This window comes from Kryptolebias marmoratus, linkage group LG2, assembly GCF_001649575.2.
Source record: "Kryptolebias marmoratus isolate JLee-2015 linkage group LG2, ASM164957v2, whole genome shotgun sequence".
Lineage (NCBI taxonomy): Eukaryota > Metazoa > Chordata > Actinopteri > Cyprinodontiformes > Rivulidae > Kryptolebias > Kryptolebias marmoratus.
In genome coordinates this window covers 4,503,539-4,522,433 of record NC_051431.1, presented here as the reverse complement: position 1 = coordinate 4,522,433, position 18,895 = coordinate 4,503,539, and the positions used below count along the sequence as shown (strand labels likewise).

General features: G+C 37.2%; 1 protein-coding gene across 14 annotated transcripts in view; it reads left to right on the top strand.

Annotated features, from left to right (window-relative positions):
* Window positions 1-18,895, top strand: part of tenm4 (teneurin transmembrane protein 4) — a 165,069-nt gene that overhangs the window by 133,616 nt on the left and 12,558 nt on the right. For all 14 annotated transcript variants that reach the window (XM_017416404.3, XM_037981872.1, XM_017416393.3 and 11 more), the window contains 4 exons: window positions 570-724; window positions 5,062-5,939; window positions 10,055-10,227; window positions 12,688-12,923. In XM_017416404.3, coding sequence (XP_017271893.1) covers window positions 570-724; window positions 5,062-5,939; window positions 10,055-10,227; window positions 12,688-12,923 — 1,442 coding nt within the window. The remainder of the gene's footprint in view (window positions 1-569; window positions 725-5,061; window positions 5,940-10,054; window positions 10,228-12,687; window positions 12,924-18,895) is intronic.

Sequence of the window (18,895 nt, the reverse complement as noted above, 5' to 3'; positions counted from 1 at the left end):
CATATTCTGCTTGCCTTCATATTGGGATGATGTATTAGTCATTAGTTCATATGCTTACTTTTTGTCCTCCACTGAGAATATGTCGTGAGTCATATGCACTGAAATAAGTCTGTGCCCATGAAATTCTCATATTTGGTCCAGGTTTGTTTAGAACAGTTTGCTATCACTCTTTCAAACTAAATGTCTTGAGGTACCTAAATAAGATTTGTTCAAAGTGAAAGAAAAGAACAAAGATGTACGTCAAAGACTGATATCCTTGACATCATTATTATTATCCGAGGAAGAGAAAGCAGCACAATAAGAAACTTTACTGCTGAGGTTTTTGCTGTAATTTAATCAATACTTATAGAGATTTTCATCTGTTTTGATGCTCCTATTGTTCTCTGTCACTGATGAAAAAATCAATTTCTGCATTACTTGTCCTTGGCATGATGAGTCTTTTATTTCATCACAGCTTATAGTCCCTAATTGTCATTAAGTAGTTCTCTGCCCTCACATTAGGTACAGATAAACGAGATGAAACTGATGGACATTTTCTCTCGTGCTCATGCGGTGACTCTTATCTGCAGGCATTACAGTGGATAAGTATGGTGTACTCTTCTTTGTGGACGGGACCATGATTCGCAGAATTGATCAGAATGGTATCATCTCTACTCTTCTGGGCTTCAATGACTTAACCTCTGCTCGACCTCTCAGCTGTGACGCTGTGATGGACATCTCTCAGGTGTGACCTCTGTTAACTGCACAGTCAGCATGTGTTTTTCTGTCTCTCACTCACACCATTATCCTTAAGTAGTCCCAATGACCTGGATGGTTGGGTAGTCAAGGTACTATAAATTTCAAACTCAATATATGAAGAAAATACTCAACACACATGACCATTTTTGGTACTGCAATGAGAACATGATGCTTCTTGAAGAATAAACAATATATATATATATATATATATATATATAAACAATATAAATATACGGTATACTTCTGCCGATTGAGTTGATTCCTGCCTTTAAACTGCTGTTTACAGATGCTTCAGTTTATCGCTGCAACTTTTTCTGGGTACTTCTGAGTTGTGTTGATGTGCTTTACAGCTGTTTCATATTTAAACTTCAGGGTTGTCTCATAGTGCTTTGTGTCCGCATGAATGAATCTTTGCCTCTTTAAGATCACCTGCTGATTCAGTGTAGCATCTTCAGAAACTCGGCTCTGTCACTTTATATGAGAGTCTGTTTGCTTATTTCTTTAGAGAAATCCACCAGTAGTTCAAAGGACCGACAAGCAAGGCAAAGTGTGTAGCTGCTTTCTGAAACACAACAGGGTACCCAACATACTTATGCAGACCATTCTAATGTTATAAAAATGCAAAAACACTTCGTTATCTCACACAAGACACACACTGACAGATTGTTGCTCTCTCCTGGTGTTTACTAATATAATTATTTACAACGACGAAGGGAACAAAGCTCCAAGTCACACGGTTTAGGTGCAATTTACTGGTTGCAAATGGACCCAGTATGGAGCCCAGATAAAGATTAGAAAAATAATAAAATGCTAAGTTAGTTTGAAGTTGGTGACAAACAGTTGATGGTAAGTGGCTTTGTGTCGGCAGCTGCTCAGTAGAGTTGTGAGTCAGCTGCAGGAGACAAATAGGACACTGCAGGCAACAATTTATTAATTATGCAAATGAGTTTCTAATTAGATACAAAATTTTAGTATTGATTAATATCTTGATAGCAATAGGAGGCTTCCACCTCTTGTGAACTTTTGTTTTTCAGCTCATCGGTAGTTGGCTTTTGTTTTAAGTGAAATTAACGAAACTTTATCAAAGCTTTGTAATTCACAAACTAATCTACATTAGATGGAGACAGTTACAGCCTATAGTATCTCATATGCCTTTAGGGATTTAACTGGCAGTTTATACAGCACTATGGTCAAAGCGGTTTGTATTTAAAATGTAATGGAGAAATTCATTTAGACTGACTGATAAATTAATTTAGATATTTAGATTTTATTCATCAAGAAACATGTTTTAAGTGACAGAGACAGAAAGATATTAAAGACCTAAAAGTCCTTGAAACAACGTATATCTGTTAAATTGACAAATTATTGAGTTACAGCCATTTTTGTGTTTTCTAAAATGGTTTTCTGTGGTGGCGATCTTCAATCGCAGTTGTGAAACCACTTATTACATCTGAAAGCGTCATTAAAATCTGTTCTATTACTCAGATATTTTTTTAAGATTAGAGACCAATAAATTCACAGACACACATGCACAGACTTGGGCAAAATCATTATTGCTTCACCTTCACCAGCAGGCAATAAAACCAGAAGGTCCAAAAAAGTTATTTTACAATATTTATTTTGAAACAGTCAGTGTGAATAAAAAAATCTACAAACATAAAATTCATACAGAATCCTAGGCTACCTTTCTGGTAAATTCTGATTCTGGGCTTCAGTTTTATAAAACCTTTTATTTCTGACAACAAAAGCAGATATTAGACCTTAATATTTTCTGAGTCACGGTCTGTCTATAATGTTCTCATAAAGATTTAGAAATTCAGAAACTAAGCAGCAAGGAGAAGTGTGCCTAATAATTTATAAAATAAAAATCAGAAAATACAGTTAAAACTGGCAAATAATTAAAGTCAGTCCAAGCTGAGGAATCCATCTGACCTTTTGTGTATGTTTTTAAGTAGAACTAGCAAATAGGACCTGGGGTGTCTCAGATGAAACTAGATTGAATGGATTTTTTTTGTTCTTTTGTTTAGTTTAGTTTTGTGTAGTTTGTCTGTTTATAAGAATTTATATATTCAGTGAAGAAAGCAAAGCCTCCAGCTGCCCATTTTCAGCACCCGGGGGAACTCCATCCCCATCATGACCCCTGCTTGCTGCTCCTCTACCTTCCCACACACAAGCGCCTATGGATGTTCACCATCCCAGTTCTGTAGCCGCGAGGACGCAGGCAGGCTGACTAGAGCTCCACAATGATGACAAATCACACAAGCATTGCCAGAGACACTCAGACAGTAAAAAGCATCCATTAAAAATTCATCCAGAGCACATAGCCTCCTACTTCAAACACTCCCCAACCCCTTGCTTAGAAATAGTTTCTCTAGAGAAGGCTCATGACAGTGGTCATTACTTTTGCTGTACCACACCTGATTTAAGCAAGAAATAGTGTCAGATTTATTTCTTCTCTGATAAGGTCATTGTTATCGCGCTGTGCTGATCAAACAGCTGCAAAACTCACTCTTAATTCAATGAACTGTCCTGGGATCTTGCTGTAGTTTTGCTTTTTTTATTGCCACCCTGAAATGTTTGAGCTCGTTCAAGAATGTTTATTTGTTTATACCATGCACTTAGGTCTTTATTGCTTTGCTTTTTCAATCTGCATCATTTCTGATTCCGTTCTTGAATATTCTATTTGCATTGCCTGCTGAGTTCAAACTGAAGTTGAGGAAAACAACGTCTTAAAAGCAGATCAGATGAACATATTTCAGGGTTGTTAACAGCTTCAGAGAACTTTTTAAGACTCTGACTGTGACTTTCAATTCAAATTTGAGAGGAACTTCAAATAGTAACCTATTACTCTTCTTCAGACGGACACCATGTGGGTATGAGCAAAGAGAGAAGAGATTGCTATAAAAACATCATTATAGCTCTACTGCAACTGCAGATCTATTTAAAACTAGTTGTGTTGTGTTGGTTCTAATCCTTGATATACATTCTCAGCTGACGAACATGTTTTGGGGTTTTATGTCGGTGGCAGCCGTATCTGGGAGGCACTACTGACAGCTGCCCTGCTGTATAAAGTGGAGGGTATGATCGGGTTACAGCTTGTGGGACAGCAGCTCAGGAAATATCCCCTCATCAGTCAAAGTGGCGTGAAAACCTCCTTACAGGCAGTTCCCCTGAGCCACTCCACACTCGGGCTCATGAAATATTTAACCACCAGTGTTGACAAGAAATAGGTTTTAAGAAATTGAAAGTCTCCCCTTCATTACCCAAGTAAATGCATTTTCTGCTCACTGAAAGCTGACATGTATCCACTGGCAGTCACCTGTTTGTTGGCTGTGGCCAAAAGATGGATCCTATTATATAAACCTCCTCCGTTTTGTGGGGGATGATAGGAGGTTTATGGGATATGAGCAGTGTGTGATGCTTGAATTTGTTTTTCTATCCACTTGTAGCAAATTTCCTCTCCACTTTAAAGAGACGGTTCTGCTAACATTCACTTATAAATTGAAAAATGAAATATGTGCAGACAATAGATTTGTAAAGGTTGTTATTTGGCTGATTCTGAAAGCTGATAGCTTTTAGCAACAAACTATTTGGTGTCAAATGGACCTGGGTACATTGTTCAGTGTCCTTGCAGAGCAGCAGAACACATAAATATAATAAATCAAAGTTCTTTCACATTTCCATTCAACTATTTGTTTTATTTGTACATTTTTGAAAAGTACATTATGAATTCAATGTTTTCAGTAGTAGTAGAGTGGAATAGTAGAGTATTTTTACTGATCACTTTTTGTTGTGACCAGATTTTAATCAACGATCTTTGGTGACGCTTCAAGTCGTCCATTGAAATATGATACTTCATAGTATGGTTCTAGGAGATCCCTGAGGGATAATAAGTGAGAAGGAGACCAGTAAATGGGATTGATTCAATCATTCCAATTTGTTAAAAGCCTGATACATTGTCAGCAGAACAATAAGTTGTAATTTAGACAGCCAAAGACAGCATGGGCTTTGGTTTGCCAGAGTGCCCTAGTCTCTTTTTCAAGGACTCATGCAATCTCATTACAAAATTAATAACCAAAAGCAAGTAAAATGAAAAAAAAGGACTTTGTAAATGTTAAAGATGCAGAGGCCTTTTCCAAGATGTAGGCAGTTAGCATAATAAGCTGCAGTGTTTGTTTTCTAAATAATGTTATTAAATAAGTTATCTCTTGTTATGCTGCTCTTATTCATTGTATTACCTCCTTCCTTCCATCCATCCATCCAACTAATCAATCTATATTTTTTGCAATCTGAACCTGATCATTTTTGTCTATTTCCTCCTAGGTACGCCTTGAGTGGCCGACAGACCTGGCAGTGAGTCCAATGGACAACTCGCTGTTTGTCTTGGACAACAATGTTGTGCTCCAGATCTCAGAGAACCATCAAGTCCGCATTGTGGCGGGCCGCCCCATGCACTGCCAAGTGCCTGGTATCGATCATTTTCTCATGAGTAAAGTGGCCATCCACGCCACCCTAGAGTCGGCAAACGCCCTGGCTGTTTCCCACAGCGGTGTTTTGTACATTGCTGAGTCAGATGAAAAGAAGATCAACAGAGTGCGACAGGTGTCCACCAATGGGGAGATTTCCCTGGTTGCTGGGGCACCAAGCGGGTGTGACTGCAAGAATGATGCCAACTGTGATTGTTACTCTGGTGATGGAGGATATGCCAAGGATGCCAAACTGAATGCACCTTCGTCCCTTGCAGTATGCCCCGATGGAGACCTTTACATTGCAGATCTTGGGAACATTCGTATCCGATATGTGCGGAAAAACAAACCTTTTTTGAATCCCCTCAGCATGTATGAGGTATCCTCCCCCATTAATGATGAACTCTATCTGTTTGATTCCAATGGCAGCCACATTTTCACCCAGAGTCTAACTACAGGAGACCACCTCTATAATCTGACATACTCCGGAGTAGGAGATTTGAGTAGTATCACTGATAAAAACAAAAACACAGTTCTCATTCGACGAGACACCACTGGAATGCCTTTGTGGTTGATGGTCCCTGATGGACAGACCTTTTGGTTCACCATTGGTACCAATAATGCCCTTAAAACTGTTGCTGCCCAGGGTCAAGAACTTGCTGTAATGACCTACCATGGAAGTTCAGGACTTCTTGCTTCTAAGACAAATGAAAATGGATGGACCACTTTCTTTGAGTAAGTAATTTTAAGAAATATTTGCAAAAATCTTTTTTTTAATCAACATACACAAATGACAGGCTTCCAATTGATCTGACAACTCTATTGTCACAAATATATATAGATCAGGTAAATCGTTTATGTAGCTATGCTCTTGAATTGATTTATTAGCAATATTTCTGTTCTTGAACCAGTGTGGGTTCCAAGTCTCTGCCACTGGTATTTTGTGGGTCAGAAGCTGAAAAGTTTGATAACCTACAATCTAAAGTAAAAGTTCTGCATTTGTTGTGTCACATAATGCTAAAATGATATAGTGAGTTAATGTTAAATGGGAGATCTGTTTTGTATGTGAGATATGTGCTTTTTAGCACGAGTTGCCCTCTTATGGCTGAATGACAAGTCACTCAAAATATAAGACCTGTGGAAGTATGTGTGTAATCCTATTTGCTGTTATCAAACCAAATAGGATTACTGGGTGATACGTTACTCATCTGCACTCTTGCTTTCAGTAAGACTGCAGACCCTGAATTGTCTCGAGTTGTTGGGTGCAAAAACAAGATATATCTACTGGCAAGAAAATTTTACCCGTAGGGCTGCGTAGGCCCATTAATACAAGCATAATAGAATAGCCAGAGGTAGTAATTGACTGAGGCGAACCACACATTGAGAGGGAACAATTGAAAGCACTCCCACACTCTTCAACATATGAGTGTTGGATTTCATGCTCATGTGACTTGTGTTGAGTAGTCTGTCCCTTGTTCTAATTTCTTGTACCAGGGGAAACTGTGCTAACTGGATGTCATTTCAAAAGGTATGATTAAGCAGATTTGCTGGTGGAACATCTGTTGCATCTCACTGGAAGAATACAACTCTTACATATCATCAGAGGCTTCGTTTTTTATGCACACACACGTGCATTATCTTTGTTTTTATAATCTGCAATGCCTCTAATGAAAGTAGAGTGCACCCATTAATAGGAATTTTGAATTCCCTCTGGCCCCAGAATGGTCATTGAGTGTAATTTTCGGTTAGTTTTCCTTGACTATCTGGGAAGTAGCTGCTGTTATTACTATGTTTAAGCATGCTTTTTCTCAATTTGCCAAGAAAACAATAACTTCATGTCGCAACAGTTACAAAAAGTACTTGCTAAAAATTGAATGCCGACCGTGGATGTTCAATTCGTTTGATAAAGCAACATCTGTGCCTGTTAAAAACAATAAAAGACTTCAAAACTGATTTTAAAATAATACATGCTTTGGCATATAAATGTTATTTTTTAATCTTGAATCTTTATTCAGTTATTACCAGCTTTAATAACTATAATGAAACACACTCTTTTCATTTCATTGATTTGTGTGGCAGTTTTTGTAAATTAAAAAAAAAAAAAAAAAAACTTATTGCGCATCAAGAACGAATCAACCAGTACTTTAATTTGACCCTTTTTCAAAATTATTTTTAATGTTTATAGCCAATAAAATAATTAGATACAATAAAATAATTCTAGTAAAGCATAGAATTGACCTTTGTCATCATAGAATTTCACTATTTGCCTCCATCTTGACAGTCACTGAGTATAAGTCACATATTTATCCATACAGAGAAAGTTACATGACATAAAAATGAAATTTCATAATCCTAAAAAGTTTAAATAAGTTTGGAAAAATTCAAATCAAATAAAGGTAGCAATGAATATAACTATTGCTCTGAGCAATGACTTTAATTTTGTTCTTAAAAATGCATGTCTACAAAGTAAAAACAAAAGTTGAGCATTATTTATGCCATGATTATGTGTTATAACTGATTTAAAAAAAAAAGAATAGATTTAGTTTCCTTTTTTTTAGTTTCAGTTTTTCAGTTTTCCTTTTTTATCCACAGGCAGATCAGTTCATCCATGTTTCATTCAAACCCAATAAAGAGTGTTTGTTTTCTTCTTGAATAATTAGCGATGAAGGTCAGCCCACCACCTGAGGGTCAAAAGCATAATTTGCTACCATCAAAACCTCTATTTATCTCTGCTCAACAAAGTGCACTGCTAAACATTTACCCATGGTAATTAATACTTACTTATATCCCTTGGTCTACAGATCAAAAATAATCTCAATGAGTGCAAAGATGACACCAATGATTGAGTACAGAGAACAAAAACCATTGTCTGCTGAATTATCTTTTTATTGTAACCTTTGGCAACCTCATTTACACTGACATTTGCTGTATACACACACAGGCCTCCTTATACTTTTGTTCTTAGAGTAAGTGCTTTTGCTCAAGGGTTGTCGTAAATCTATTAAATCATCTTAAACTGTAAGTAATTTTTCCCCTCCTCGCCAATTAATAAGGTAATGACTTGTTGTTTAGTAGCACACGTGTTTTCTTTCAAATGGGTGAAAACTTAATGTCTTTCAGCAGTTTACTTTATGCTCTGAAATTCTTAGGCAACGAAAAAAAAAGCAAAAATATGAAGATCTTGCATAAAACTGACAGTTAGTGTGCTAGAGGTGATGCTGACATGAAGTGTTTGACCTATTGTTTGGTCCATGGGATGAAAGGTCATATAGTTAGCTTGTCACACTAAGGTGATGCAATCTGAATGGACTTGTGGCCAACCATGGGGAAATCAGTCCTCTCCTGCTGTTGAGCACCTTGCCCCTGTATGCCCCTCTTGTCCAGAGAAACCAAACTAATAGGCAGCTGAGCTGAAGCGGGCCAGAACCATTAGCAGCTCAGCAGCGAGGCTCAAGGAACGACTAGCTAGCTCACAGCCCTAATTGAGACAGAAAGAGTCTGGGTCACTGATCAAGCCAGCACATGTAGTGTTGCTCTAAAATAAGCTTTCTGTCTGTTGAACTTTTGTGATGAAGGCAAACAGGAAAACTGTGCTGAATAAATTACCAGCTCAGGATGGTACAGTTAAGATAACATGTGTTTTCACTGCAGAAGGCTGAACGTGCCATGAACACAGAAACTTTCTCCCTGATAAAATATGAGCAGTATCAAAGAAATCAAATGCTTAGATATAAATTACTGTGCTATTTTGTATTTCCTGATGTGAAAGACTCGGCTGAAATATGCTCATGAATCCCAGTCCGTCGTACGGCTAAGATCAGATAACATTTATCTCTAGGAGATGATCCTTCTCCCACTCTTTCTTTCCATACTGGATATTTGAGATGGCAGCACTGAGGAAATATCTGTAAACCAGCACCCGCCATCTCATTTATTAGAAGCTTTATTGTAGCACGCAGCAACGTAGGTGAGGGCCTTCTAATATGTATTCAGTGCACAGATAAAAGTCTTCGATCTACGTAATGTACTGTTCACTCACTCTCATTCTGAAATACTGACAATCTAAAAAAAATTTCAAATTGCTCGATGCCGATGCGCTCTCAGAACAAAATGAAACAATCTGGCCACTCATGTTCTTGTATGTGATGAACTGATTTGTAGGCTCCAGAGATACAGCATCTCTCTAAGGATTTGCACTTGTGTGCTCCTATTTCAAAGACGATATAATGAGATTAGGTGATGTTGCTAATCTTTTAAGCTATTAGGCAGTTTTCTGAATGTAGAAAGGTATGTGCTTTCACATCCTGACTGATATTTTTTTCTTTGTAATAGTTGTTGCTTTTTCTCTATTATGTGTCCATTATTTGATTGTTACTTAAATATTGAGATGTATTTGTATTCATGTCCTATTCATATCTTGCTGAAAGAACTAGAAAAGTTCAAACCTGCCCTGCATATTGCTGTACCTACTCTTACTCATGAAAAGTAGAGTGCAGCAGCAGATAGGTCTGTCTTTTTAAAACATGATGGTTGTTCTTCAGCAAGGTGATTAAAGGTGATACTTCCGAATTTATTTCTTGTTGGATAATGTGCTGCTTGTTTACCGTCTCTGTTCACACATCATGCAGTTTTTGTCACCCAGGAGAAAATTAAAGGCTCAACAAAAAGTACTTCGAATCGCTTACCAATCTGTAATTACTATGAGAATATTTTCTTTACAAGACAAGAAAAACACATAATCACAGCAATTCTGAGATGACAGAGCAATTTACAGTTTTCTTTTAGATTGCTTTCTAATTTTATGCCTATTTTTACATGCTTTGGTTGACGTCAGCTGATGTTTTTTGCAGGTACGACGGTTACGGGCGTCTGACCAACATCACTTACCCCACCGGCAGAGTGAGCAGCTACCGTACGGATGCTGACAGCTCAGTTCGAATCCAGACAGAAGGCTCCAATAAAGAGGATATCACAGTCACAACCAACCTGTCGGCTTCTGGCAATTTCTATACACTTTTGCAAGGTAAGCATTTTGAATTGTTGGTTAAGCAAATGGTTTTACTATATTTTAGGAAAAATAAGGTTTGAAAAGTTTTAGTCTTTAATTTTTCAAGGATTTGCTCTGATATTTATCTTGTAGATATGACTGAGCACATTGGCTCTTATTGTAACACCTGATTCTTGAGGTGATTTGTCTCAGTTTTGCTAATAATGACTTGCTTAGTCGCCTTTGCTGGATGCGTTACAGTCTGGTTAACCTTAGTACTGTAGAGGCCACCATTTTACCTCAAATTATTCAGGCGGATTTTTTTTAAAGAAATCTGTTAAGGATTGAGGTGCACAGATGATCTAGAATGTCCATTCCCTCTATAATTTGTCAGCCCCCTTTGGTTTATTTTACTATAATGAGAAAGAAACAGAAGCTTTTGTTTAAACATTTAAAAAAATCTATATAAATAGAAGCAAACCTGGTTTGTCACCACTTTTTAAATATAAAGTTTAATGAGAGTTGTTTTGCTTTCTGTTTTATTTTTAATAACAAGTGTGGTGTAACTCCCATTTCCCATAAAAGGAAAAATGAAACAAAAACCATTGATTTTATGTCATGAAAATAAATCAGAAAACCCAGTGCAGGTGGTCATACAAGATCCTCTTGGAAATGAAGTGATAAATAAACTTGAGTAGAGAATTTAACCCATTTGAACATTATGTTCTATAGTTTTGCTCTGACAAAGTACTGATTACTCATTATATATATGTATATGTTCATTTTGGAACAAGAATCTTCTGCTGTACCCAAATTCATCACAATTTATTAATGGATTAAAATCAATCTCCTCTTTCTCACAGGTTTTTAACAGAATGGTCACTTTCAGTTTTTGACTTTGATTTAGACATATTTCAGGGCTAAAAATTTCACATAAAAAAATTCTGCTGTTAAGAATTCAGCATTGTCTAAAATATACTACTACTATATATAAACTTACTGCTTTTCATTTTTTTCTGGTTATTTGTGTGTTTTTGTATTCAAGCTTTAGTGAAATCATTTCAGGTGGAAAACTTTAAGATTTAAAATATGAAGGATAGACTCTCAGAAGCTGCCAGTTATCACACCCAACTGTTGTGGACTTGTTTAAAATATATATCAAATATAAAACATCAAATTTTCTCTCATCATACATCTTATACCACTAACAGGAAATCCTAATACTACCCGATTATAGTACACAATACAATGGTGCTTGAAAAAGACATATATATCCTCAGTGAATAAACAACCAAATTCAAAATAATTGTTTCATTGTTTTCTTTTTTCCTAATTTTAAAGCAGAAAATCATATTTTAAACTGGAATTTTGTAAAGAAATTGCACAATTTAAAGAATTTACAGTCAACCATTGCTGTATTTCAACTGTAATTCTGAGCTGTTGCAACATTATTTGTTCTGTTTTATGCAGACTGCAGTCACCTTAAGGTGAATAAAACTGTAGAGTAGGTCCCTCCCCCTCAGATCTGTATGTGTACATTAGTGTGAACTTTTCGACTCAGCAGTATTTCTGGGTTCATTTGGCCTCAGAGGCCTTTTGGTGGTGGTGCTTTACATCAGAGGTTATTGGTCAGCTCTTGACGTTTTGCCACAAAGAAGAGAGTTATGGACCAGTTCAAGGTCACTTTCAGACCATTTTCAGAATACATAGCACACCCAGTGATGATTTGGTCCAAAGAATTATGTGCAAATCTCTATTTTTCCAAATGTTTATTATTATTTTGTGTGCACTGTAAATAAACTGCAAAAGCAATTAGAACATGGCAAATCAGCACAGGGGTATACCAGTATAAAGTTGTTGTTGTTTTTTCTGTTAAGGGAAGTCCACTAACTAGTGTCTGAGAAACCATTAATTATCTGTTGGTCCAATTGAACATAAATTGCTTCCTGGTCCTTTCAGTGTGCTTACAAGAAGCCAAGAAGCAGGAGCAAAGCATTCCCTGGTGGATGTATATAAGATGCTCAGTGAAACATTACTCACTGGTCTTGAACTAGAACATAGGCTGCTGTCACCTTGGGATACTAATAGACAGGTTCAGATTTATTCCCTGTGATTCTGTGTGTGTGTGTGTGTGTGTGTGTGGGTGTGTGCATACCCTGCCTTCTCTGTGGCCACTGGTAAGCTAGCAGCATTGATAGTTTTCATCTCTCAGTATCCTCCAGGCTGCTGCAACAGCTGTAAAATTTTACTTTACTGGTGCTGTGAAACCTTGCACTATTGATCTTTGTTGTCACAGACTCAACATTACTGCTGCAGTTCAGTTAAATACTGCCGCTAAAGGCTTTTTTTGTGCTGTTCAGCCATTTTGGGTCATTATATTTGTGTCTTACTGAGAGGAATATTAGATTTAGTATTCTTACATCAGCTCCAAGAAGCTCTGACTGTTTCTAACCCCAATCATGGCCATTTTCCTTTATGTCTTCTCTTTATCTTCAGATCAAGTTCGGAACAGCTACTTTATTGGTTTGGATGGTTCGTTGCGGCTAGTTTTGGCCAATGGTATGGAGGTATCCCTGTACACTGAGCCCCACCTACTGGCTGGCACAGTTAACCCCACAGTCAGCAAGAGGAACATAACCTTGGCTATCGACAATGGCCTTAACCTGGTGGAGTGGAGACAGAGGAAGGAGCAGGCCCGTGGCCAGGTTACAGTGTATGGACGCAGATTACGGGTAAGAATCCTGCTTTGCCGTTACTGATCTGTGGATATACACAAGTGTTTTCAGCATCAGGCTGCCAGGTGGTTTGATCTTCTTTTAATAATTAGATAACATTCAATTTGTTCTGATTCTGCACATCAAATTAGGTCTTTTTACAGCATTTAAGCAAAGTGAATAATCAACTTGATTTAGAAAAAAATGTAGTTTTCTCAGGTGCACTACCAAGGGAAGTCTAGGGGAGGCAATGGCCACCCCCATAAATTTGCAAGCCACCCTATTGACCCCCTGGCCAGATAGTCTTATTCTTTTAAGTTTCAAACTATTGTTTGGTCTGCATTTTTTACCTCATAAAGATAGAAATTATTGTTTTTGAACAATTGGCAGTTTATAAATAAATAAAAGCTACTCTTGCTTAATAAAAACAAAAGGTCTAAGTTTAACAAAATCAAATATGGTGCAAAAAACCATTGTCCTCATATAAACATAGGCTGATTGGGTACTAACTGTTGATAACTCTTTGGCAGAACATCACTTCAAAGATCACTAGACGATCCATTAAATGGCATTGTTTTAAAAAGAAGAGGGGTTCTGTGGATTTTTTAAAATTCGCAAATATAGGCAGTACAACATAACTAATACTAATAAAAATTTTGGTTCTACCTCAACTGAGGTTTTAAACAAATCAAGTTTGTTCTGCATGGTGATGTGAAACCACAACAGACTTCTGATTGGTCGAAGAAACCAAGAATGGTCACACAAAGATAGACTTCCTTGTTTTATTAAGTTATTTAAAAGTTCTTCAGTGCATCATTATTACTGGTTTTACAGGTTGACCTTTTTCCTCTGCAGAATTTGAGCTTTGTAGAGTTGAGTTGTAATGATCACAACCAAAATATATTCAAACTTCTCTGTAGTAAAATGCTGTCTCAGACTCTTTCAATGCAACAAGCACTCTGTTTCTCATTTAGTTCTAACTTAGTAGTTGCTTTGGATACAGATGTTTTTTGTTCTTTTTATTCAAGCACAATGTAGTCAAATAAACACAAGCGCACAAACAGGGAAGTTGTCTGTCTGGGTCACCAAACATTCAAACATACTGCCATAACAAACTGATCTGATCCCACCCACGTCAAAGATACTGTCTGCAGTGAAAAATGAAGCAGAAAAGACGTGTGCCAAGTCAAACTTTATTGTGCTGTACTGTGTAATGTAAAAAAAGCCATAAATGAACGCTACAGAAATGCAGTTATGGCGTTCAAACTGGAAAAGCACCATCCAAGGCTGCTGAACAGATCTGCAGTCTGACAAACAAGCAGCTGCCACATTCCCCCGTTGGTATTTACTTACCAGAGCCTCTTAAGCAAAGTCTTATAATAAAGTTTCATCCATGAGCACGGCACGACAAACGGTCTTTTAATGGCTGCGGGAGAAAACGCAGTAATCACAGTGTAGCCCATGCTTTATTTAGCTGAGGGCAATAATGTTTTTTTATTTAGATTTGTGTACGTGTGTGTCTGTAACATTAGCAAAATATCTTATGAATCACTGGATGGATTTTAATGACACTTTCAGAAAGTAATCATTGGTTGACATGTTAGTAACATTAACTTTGGAACTCAACCCAACTCAGGATGGCCGCCCCAGCTAAGTCATCTTCGCAAACTCACAAATGGCTACAACTCTTGTCAGTTACCAAATATTGAGCTAAAATTTGGAGTTGTTTGCTGAAAGTGATCCCCAACTTATACTTTGAGTGCTAATTGAGATGTTGCAATATTGCATAAGATTACACGTAATGTTACTTCACATGTTTGACCAAAATGGCTATAACTCCATTATTTCTCAACATAATGATCTTAGTCTAAAACTCTGACATGAAACACAGCAATATGCAGTCCTTTAAGGAATGCTAGGCATTTTGTTCATTTATTTATCCGTTTATGTATTTGTTTGTCTCTGTGTGTATTTATGTTCTTAGTTACTCGCTGACTTGTGCATGACACATCCCCCAACGTCTTGAAAAAACAAACAAAAAAAACAATAAAGAACGAATTCCCCTGATGCATAGTGTCACTAGAATTGCGGTTGATGTGACTAACATTACCATGTTTGCTTTTCTCCCAGTCTCTGTGCTCACATGCTGTATACTGTGAGTTAATACAGCTGAATTCCCATTACAGCTTTTCTCATTTATCAGCTATCAGAATGAGCTTGAAATAGTAGCTAAAACACGGCTGCTTCCTAAATGAAACCCAGCTGTTAACTTCCCAGTCATTTCCTATTTCATGACTTCGTAATGCTGAGTGACAAACATTACCCTACATATGTTAAAGACAACTCTGCTGTCATTTTAGCTGCATTTATTTGGGAAAAAAATACAATTTGGGAAAAAGTAAGAAGTCCTAAAATTTGTTTTGTTTTTTTGCTTTACCATTATATTAAACGTGAGCTTCACATTTACTTGGCCATTCTACAGAATCTACTATTAGAACACTAATTCAGAATTGCAGGCACTTGAAACAAAGCTTAAACCAGAGGTACTGGAATTACAATTTAACAAACAACCTGTGGTATTTAAGCCTTTTCATGAAATACATCTTCCTCTTTAAAATGGGTTCAGTATGTCCCTTTAAAAACAAACATATTAACTAACATGATGATGCAGGTTTGATCCAGCTTTGTTTTCTTTCAAGATAAAAATTTAGATAGGCGCCATAAGATTACAGTAACGACATGAACTTTGTTTAGTTTGAAGATTGAGACATAAATTTTTACAAAAGTTTATTGAAGACAGATTAAATCATAAATGTGGAGCAGCTGCCAAGGTGAGTACAAAAAAAGCTGAGGTGGGTGTAATAATGTCCATAATAGGGTCTTGCCAAGAATGCAGTTTTGCAAGCCATGACTTTAAAAAAATTATGTTCAAAGCACAACCGCATGGTTTTGTGTTGTCTCGGTCACAAACACATTTTCAGTGAAACTGCAACCTAAAACTCCTCTATTGTCATGCAATTTTGAGTTGCTAACTTGTTTTCGACAGTTGCAGTTCAGTGAGATACCACCTTTACTTCGATCTGAATTTGATTTAAGTAGACTGAATGTACTTAACTCTTTCTTGTAAATGGTACACTCATATAACACCTTTTACTCTTTAACAAAATTTTGAAAACTACAGTCCTGTGATGGACTGGTGACCTGTCTGGGGTGTACCCCGTCTCTCGCCTAATGACCACTGGTGATAGGCACCAGCTCCCCATGACCCTCTGTAAAAAAATGGGTAAAGGTAAGGGATGGATGGATGTTAAACAGAAAAGGTTAGTTTATCAACAGGTGCATGGGCTAAAACCAGTAATCTTCCAAAGAAAATGTAATTGCACACAAAATATCAACAGGTTACCTTTTTTAATGTGATAAGTTCCAAAAGCACGACTAAGTAAATCGATTAACACAGAGATCATTGACGAAGACAAATATTGTGTAGCTTGAATTGTATTTTTATTTTATTTTTTTTGACCGTATGAGAAAAATATTACCTTTGGTTAAGTTGTCCTCTCCATTTTCTGGGAGGCAGCACAGCTAATGGTGAGGTGCCACGTTGTCTGTCGTTGGCTGTTCATTTATTGGTCTTGTCGTTCCTTTTGGAAGTGAAAGCGTCTAATGTATGTTACAGACAATGGCCCCAGGGGTGAGATAGGAGATGGGAGCAGCCCTAATGGCAAGAACAGAGGGGATGAACAGAGCTGGAATCATTGAGCGACCTTGAGTGACATGTCAAGTGATATTACGTGGGTAGCTGGGTGAAAGTGTGGTGGCAGGAGGCAAAGGTGGGGGCTGGGGTGGGGAGTATTGGAATACAAAACAGAGAAGCAGCTCAGACCTCACAGGTCTTTGTTAGGTGTTGTGAGCAGAGCAGACAGAAGAAAGCAGATTGCTGCTGTCTGGGTTCCTGTTTGATTCCCTGCTTGGCTTTTTTACAAGGTGGAACTACACATACACATGCTTATTGTTCTCATTTTTACCTTTTTGACAGTAAAACAGGTTAATTACGACCTCCAGTTTTCCCGTTTTTTGATTTTATTTTCTAAGTGAGACATGCTTCTTATGTTTGCTTCCCCTCCCAGCAGCCTTTTAATCATTTACATTCATGAGGTACAGTGACTGCATCCCTCAATGATAACAGCCCCTCCTTTTAGTCTGAGCAGTTTGTTAATTTACAGTAATGAGAGAACCCTTGTGGCTGCCACTGCACCATGGCAGTGCTCTTTATCCACTTCATCACAGAGACAAAACTGATATCTGTTTGTTAACATTCTGGTATCACAGTGGCTTATAAGTAGGGCTGTTTGTTCAAAAAAGATAAAAGATGGAAATAAAAAAGAGAGAATGTGTTTTTTATTGCAGTGAGAGATAAACAGAGAAAAACAGTTGCTGAACTGAATTCATCATAAAAACTGATTAAAGGTATTTTTGTAGAATGGCAAATTGAGATTGTCACTTGACACAGAAATCTTTGATATTGATTGGTGGGTGAGTTGTTGCTGTGATGTTTCGTGGAGAGAACAGTTTGAAATCTATTGTTGCGAGTCTGGTGTGCTCCCCCCCCTCCCCCCCTTTTTGTTTCCAGATGCAGGCTTTCTTTGAGATGTTCTCTTTAGAGGTGATATCCAATTTTGAAATTATTCCTCTTGAGTGGGTTTCCATTCTCATGGGATATTGAGATCACTGCTGTCACTTTTTTTCTTCACTTATGCAAGATGAGACTTTGGCAAACCAAATCCTGGCTTTGTGAAAGTTTTTTGAACAGAAATCAGTCCTCTGCTGTCTAAAGCATCAAACACAGTGATTCTGAAAACGATGTAAAGTTCATTCAAAAATACCTAATGCACATGCTTAAATGACTGAGTGGAGAAATCTTTGTTCAGCAGTAGTGTATTTATTAGCTGACACTTAAGGTGATCATGTTTGTGTGTGGGTGTGTATGCGTATTTGTACCATTAGCAAAATATCTCATGAACCAGAGGACAAACTTTAATTCAGATTTAATTTTAATAAAGATGGACAACACAGCAAATGAACATTAACCAACACAGAAATGGCTATAACCTGGTCAGTTTTACAAATATTGAAATAAAATGTAATGCAGTAGGAGATGAGTCATTTATAACACATACCCTAAGCATGACAACTCTTAATACTGCATGGCATTGCACATAATGTTATTTTCAAGGTTTCACCAAAGCAGCTACAATTTATTGTCATCGTTTCTCAACATGAATCGATCTTAGTCTAAATCTTTGACATGACATGCAGCAGGCAATATACATTCCTTCAAGGTATGCTTGGCTTTTAATTTATTCTTTAAGGTAATCATTTAAGTGAATTTTTGCACTTGTTATTTAAAATTAAAAAGTAAAAAAAAAAAACAGTGGCCATAACGGGTGCTGAATTTCTTAGGCCACTCCATGGATTTCTGCTGCTCACGACTCATGGTTTTTACTTAAACTAATCCTCTCAATTAGGTATCAGTGGCATTAATTGCCTCTGGTGTAATTGTCCCTTCACAGATGAAAGACCTAAGCGTGTGTTTCTCAATGTGAGATGGAAAAAGTGAGTTTTTTCAGCAAGCTCTGTCCGACCTGCTCAGTTGGATGTTTCAGTAGAGCTGCCAGAAGCAGGTTTCTGACTTACTGATGCTTCTAAGCCTTACCTGGCATTTTATTAGGCCAAATATCTAACTTTGAAGGTTAATAAGGGGAACAGCAAATGATAAAGATTTAGAGGAATGTTTTAGTTACAGTTGAAAACTTCTACAGCTAAAGAGCTGCCTACCGGCTTCAGAGCTGTGAGCTATATTTTTCCTGTTGGAGCCAAATGAAGTCAGAGGTCGTGGTTCTCAGCAAAATGTTGCGTACCACCTAATGTCTTTAATCACAATGGACAGAAACCGATTTATTTGCAACTTGCAGAAATAGCTTTGTAAGTAA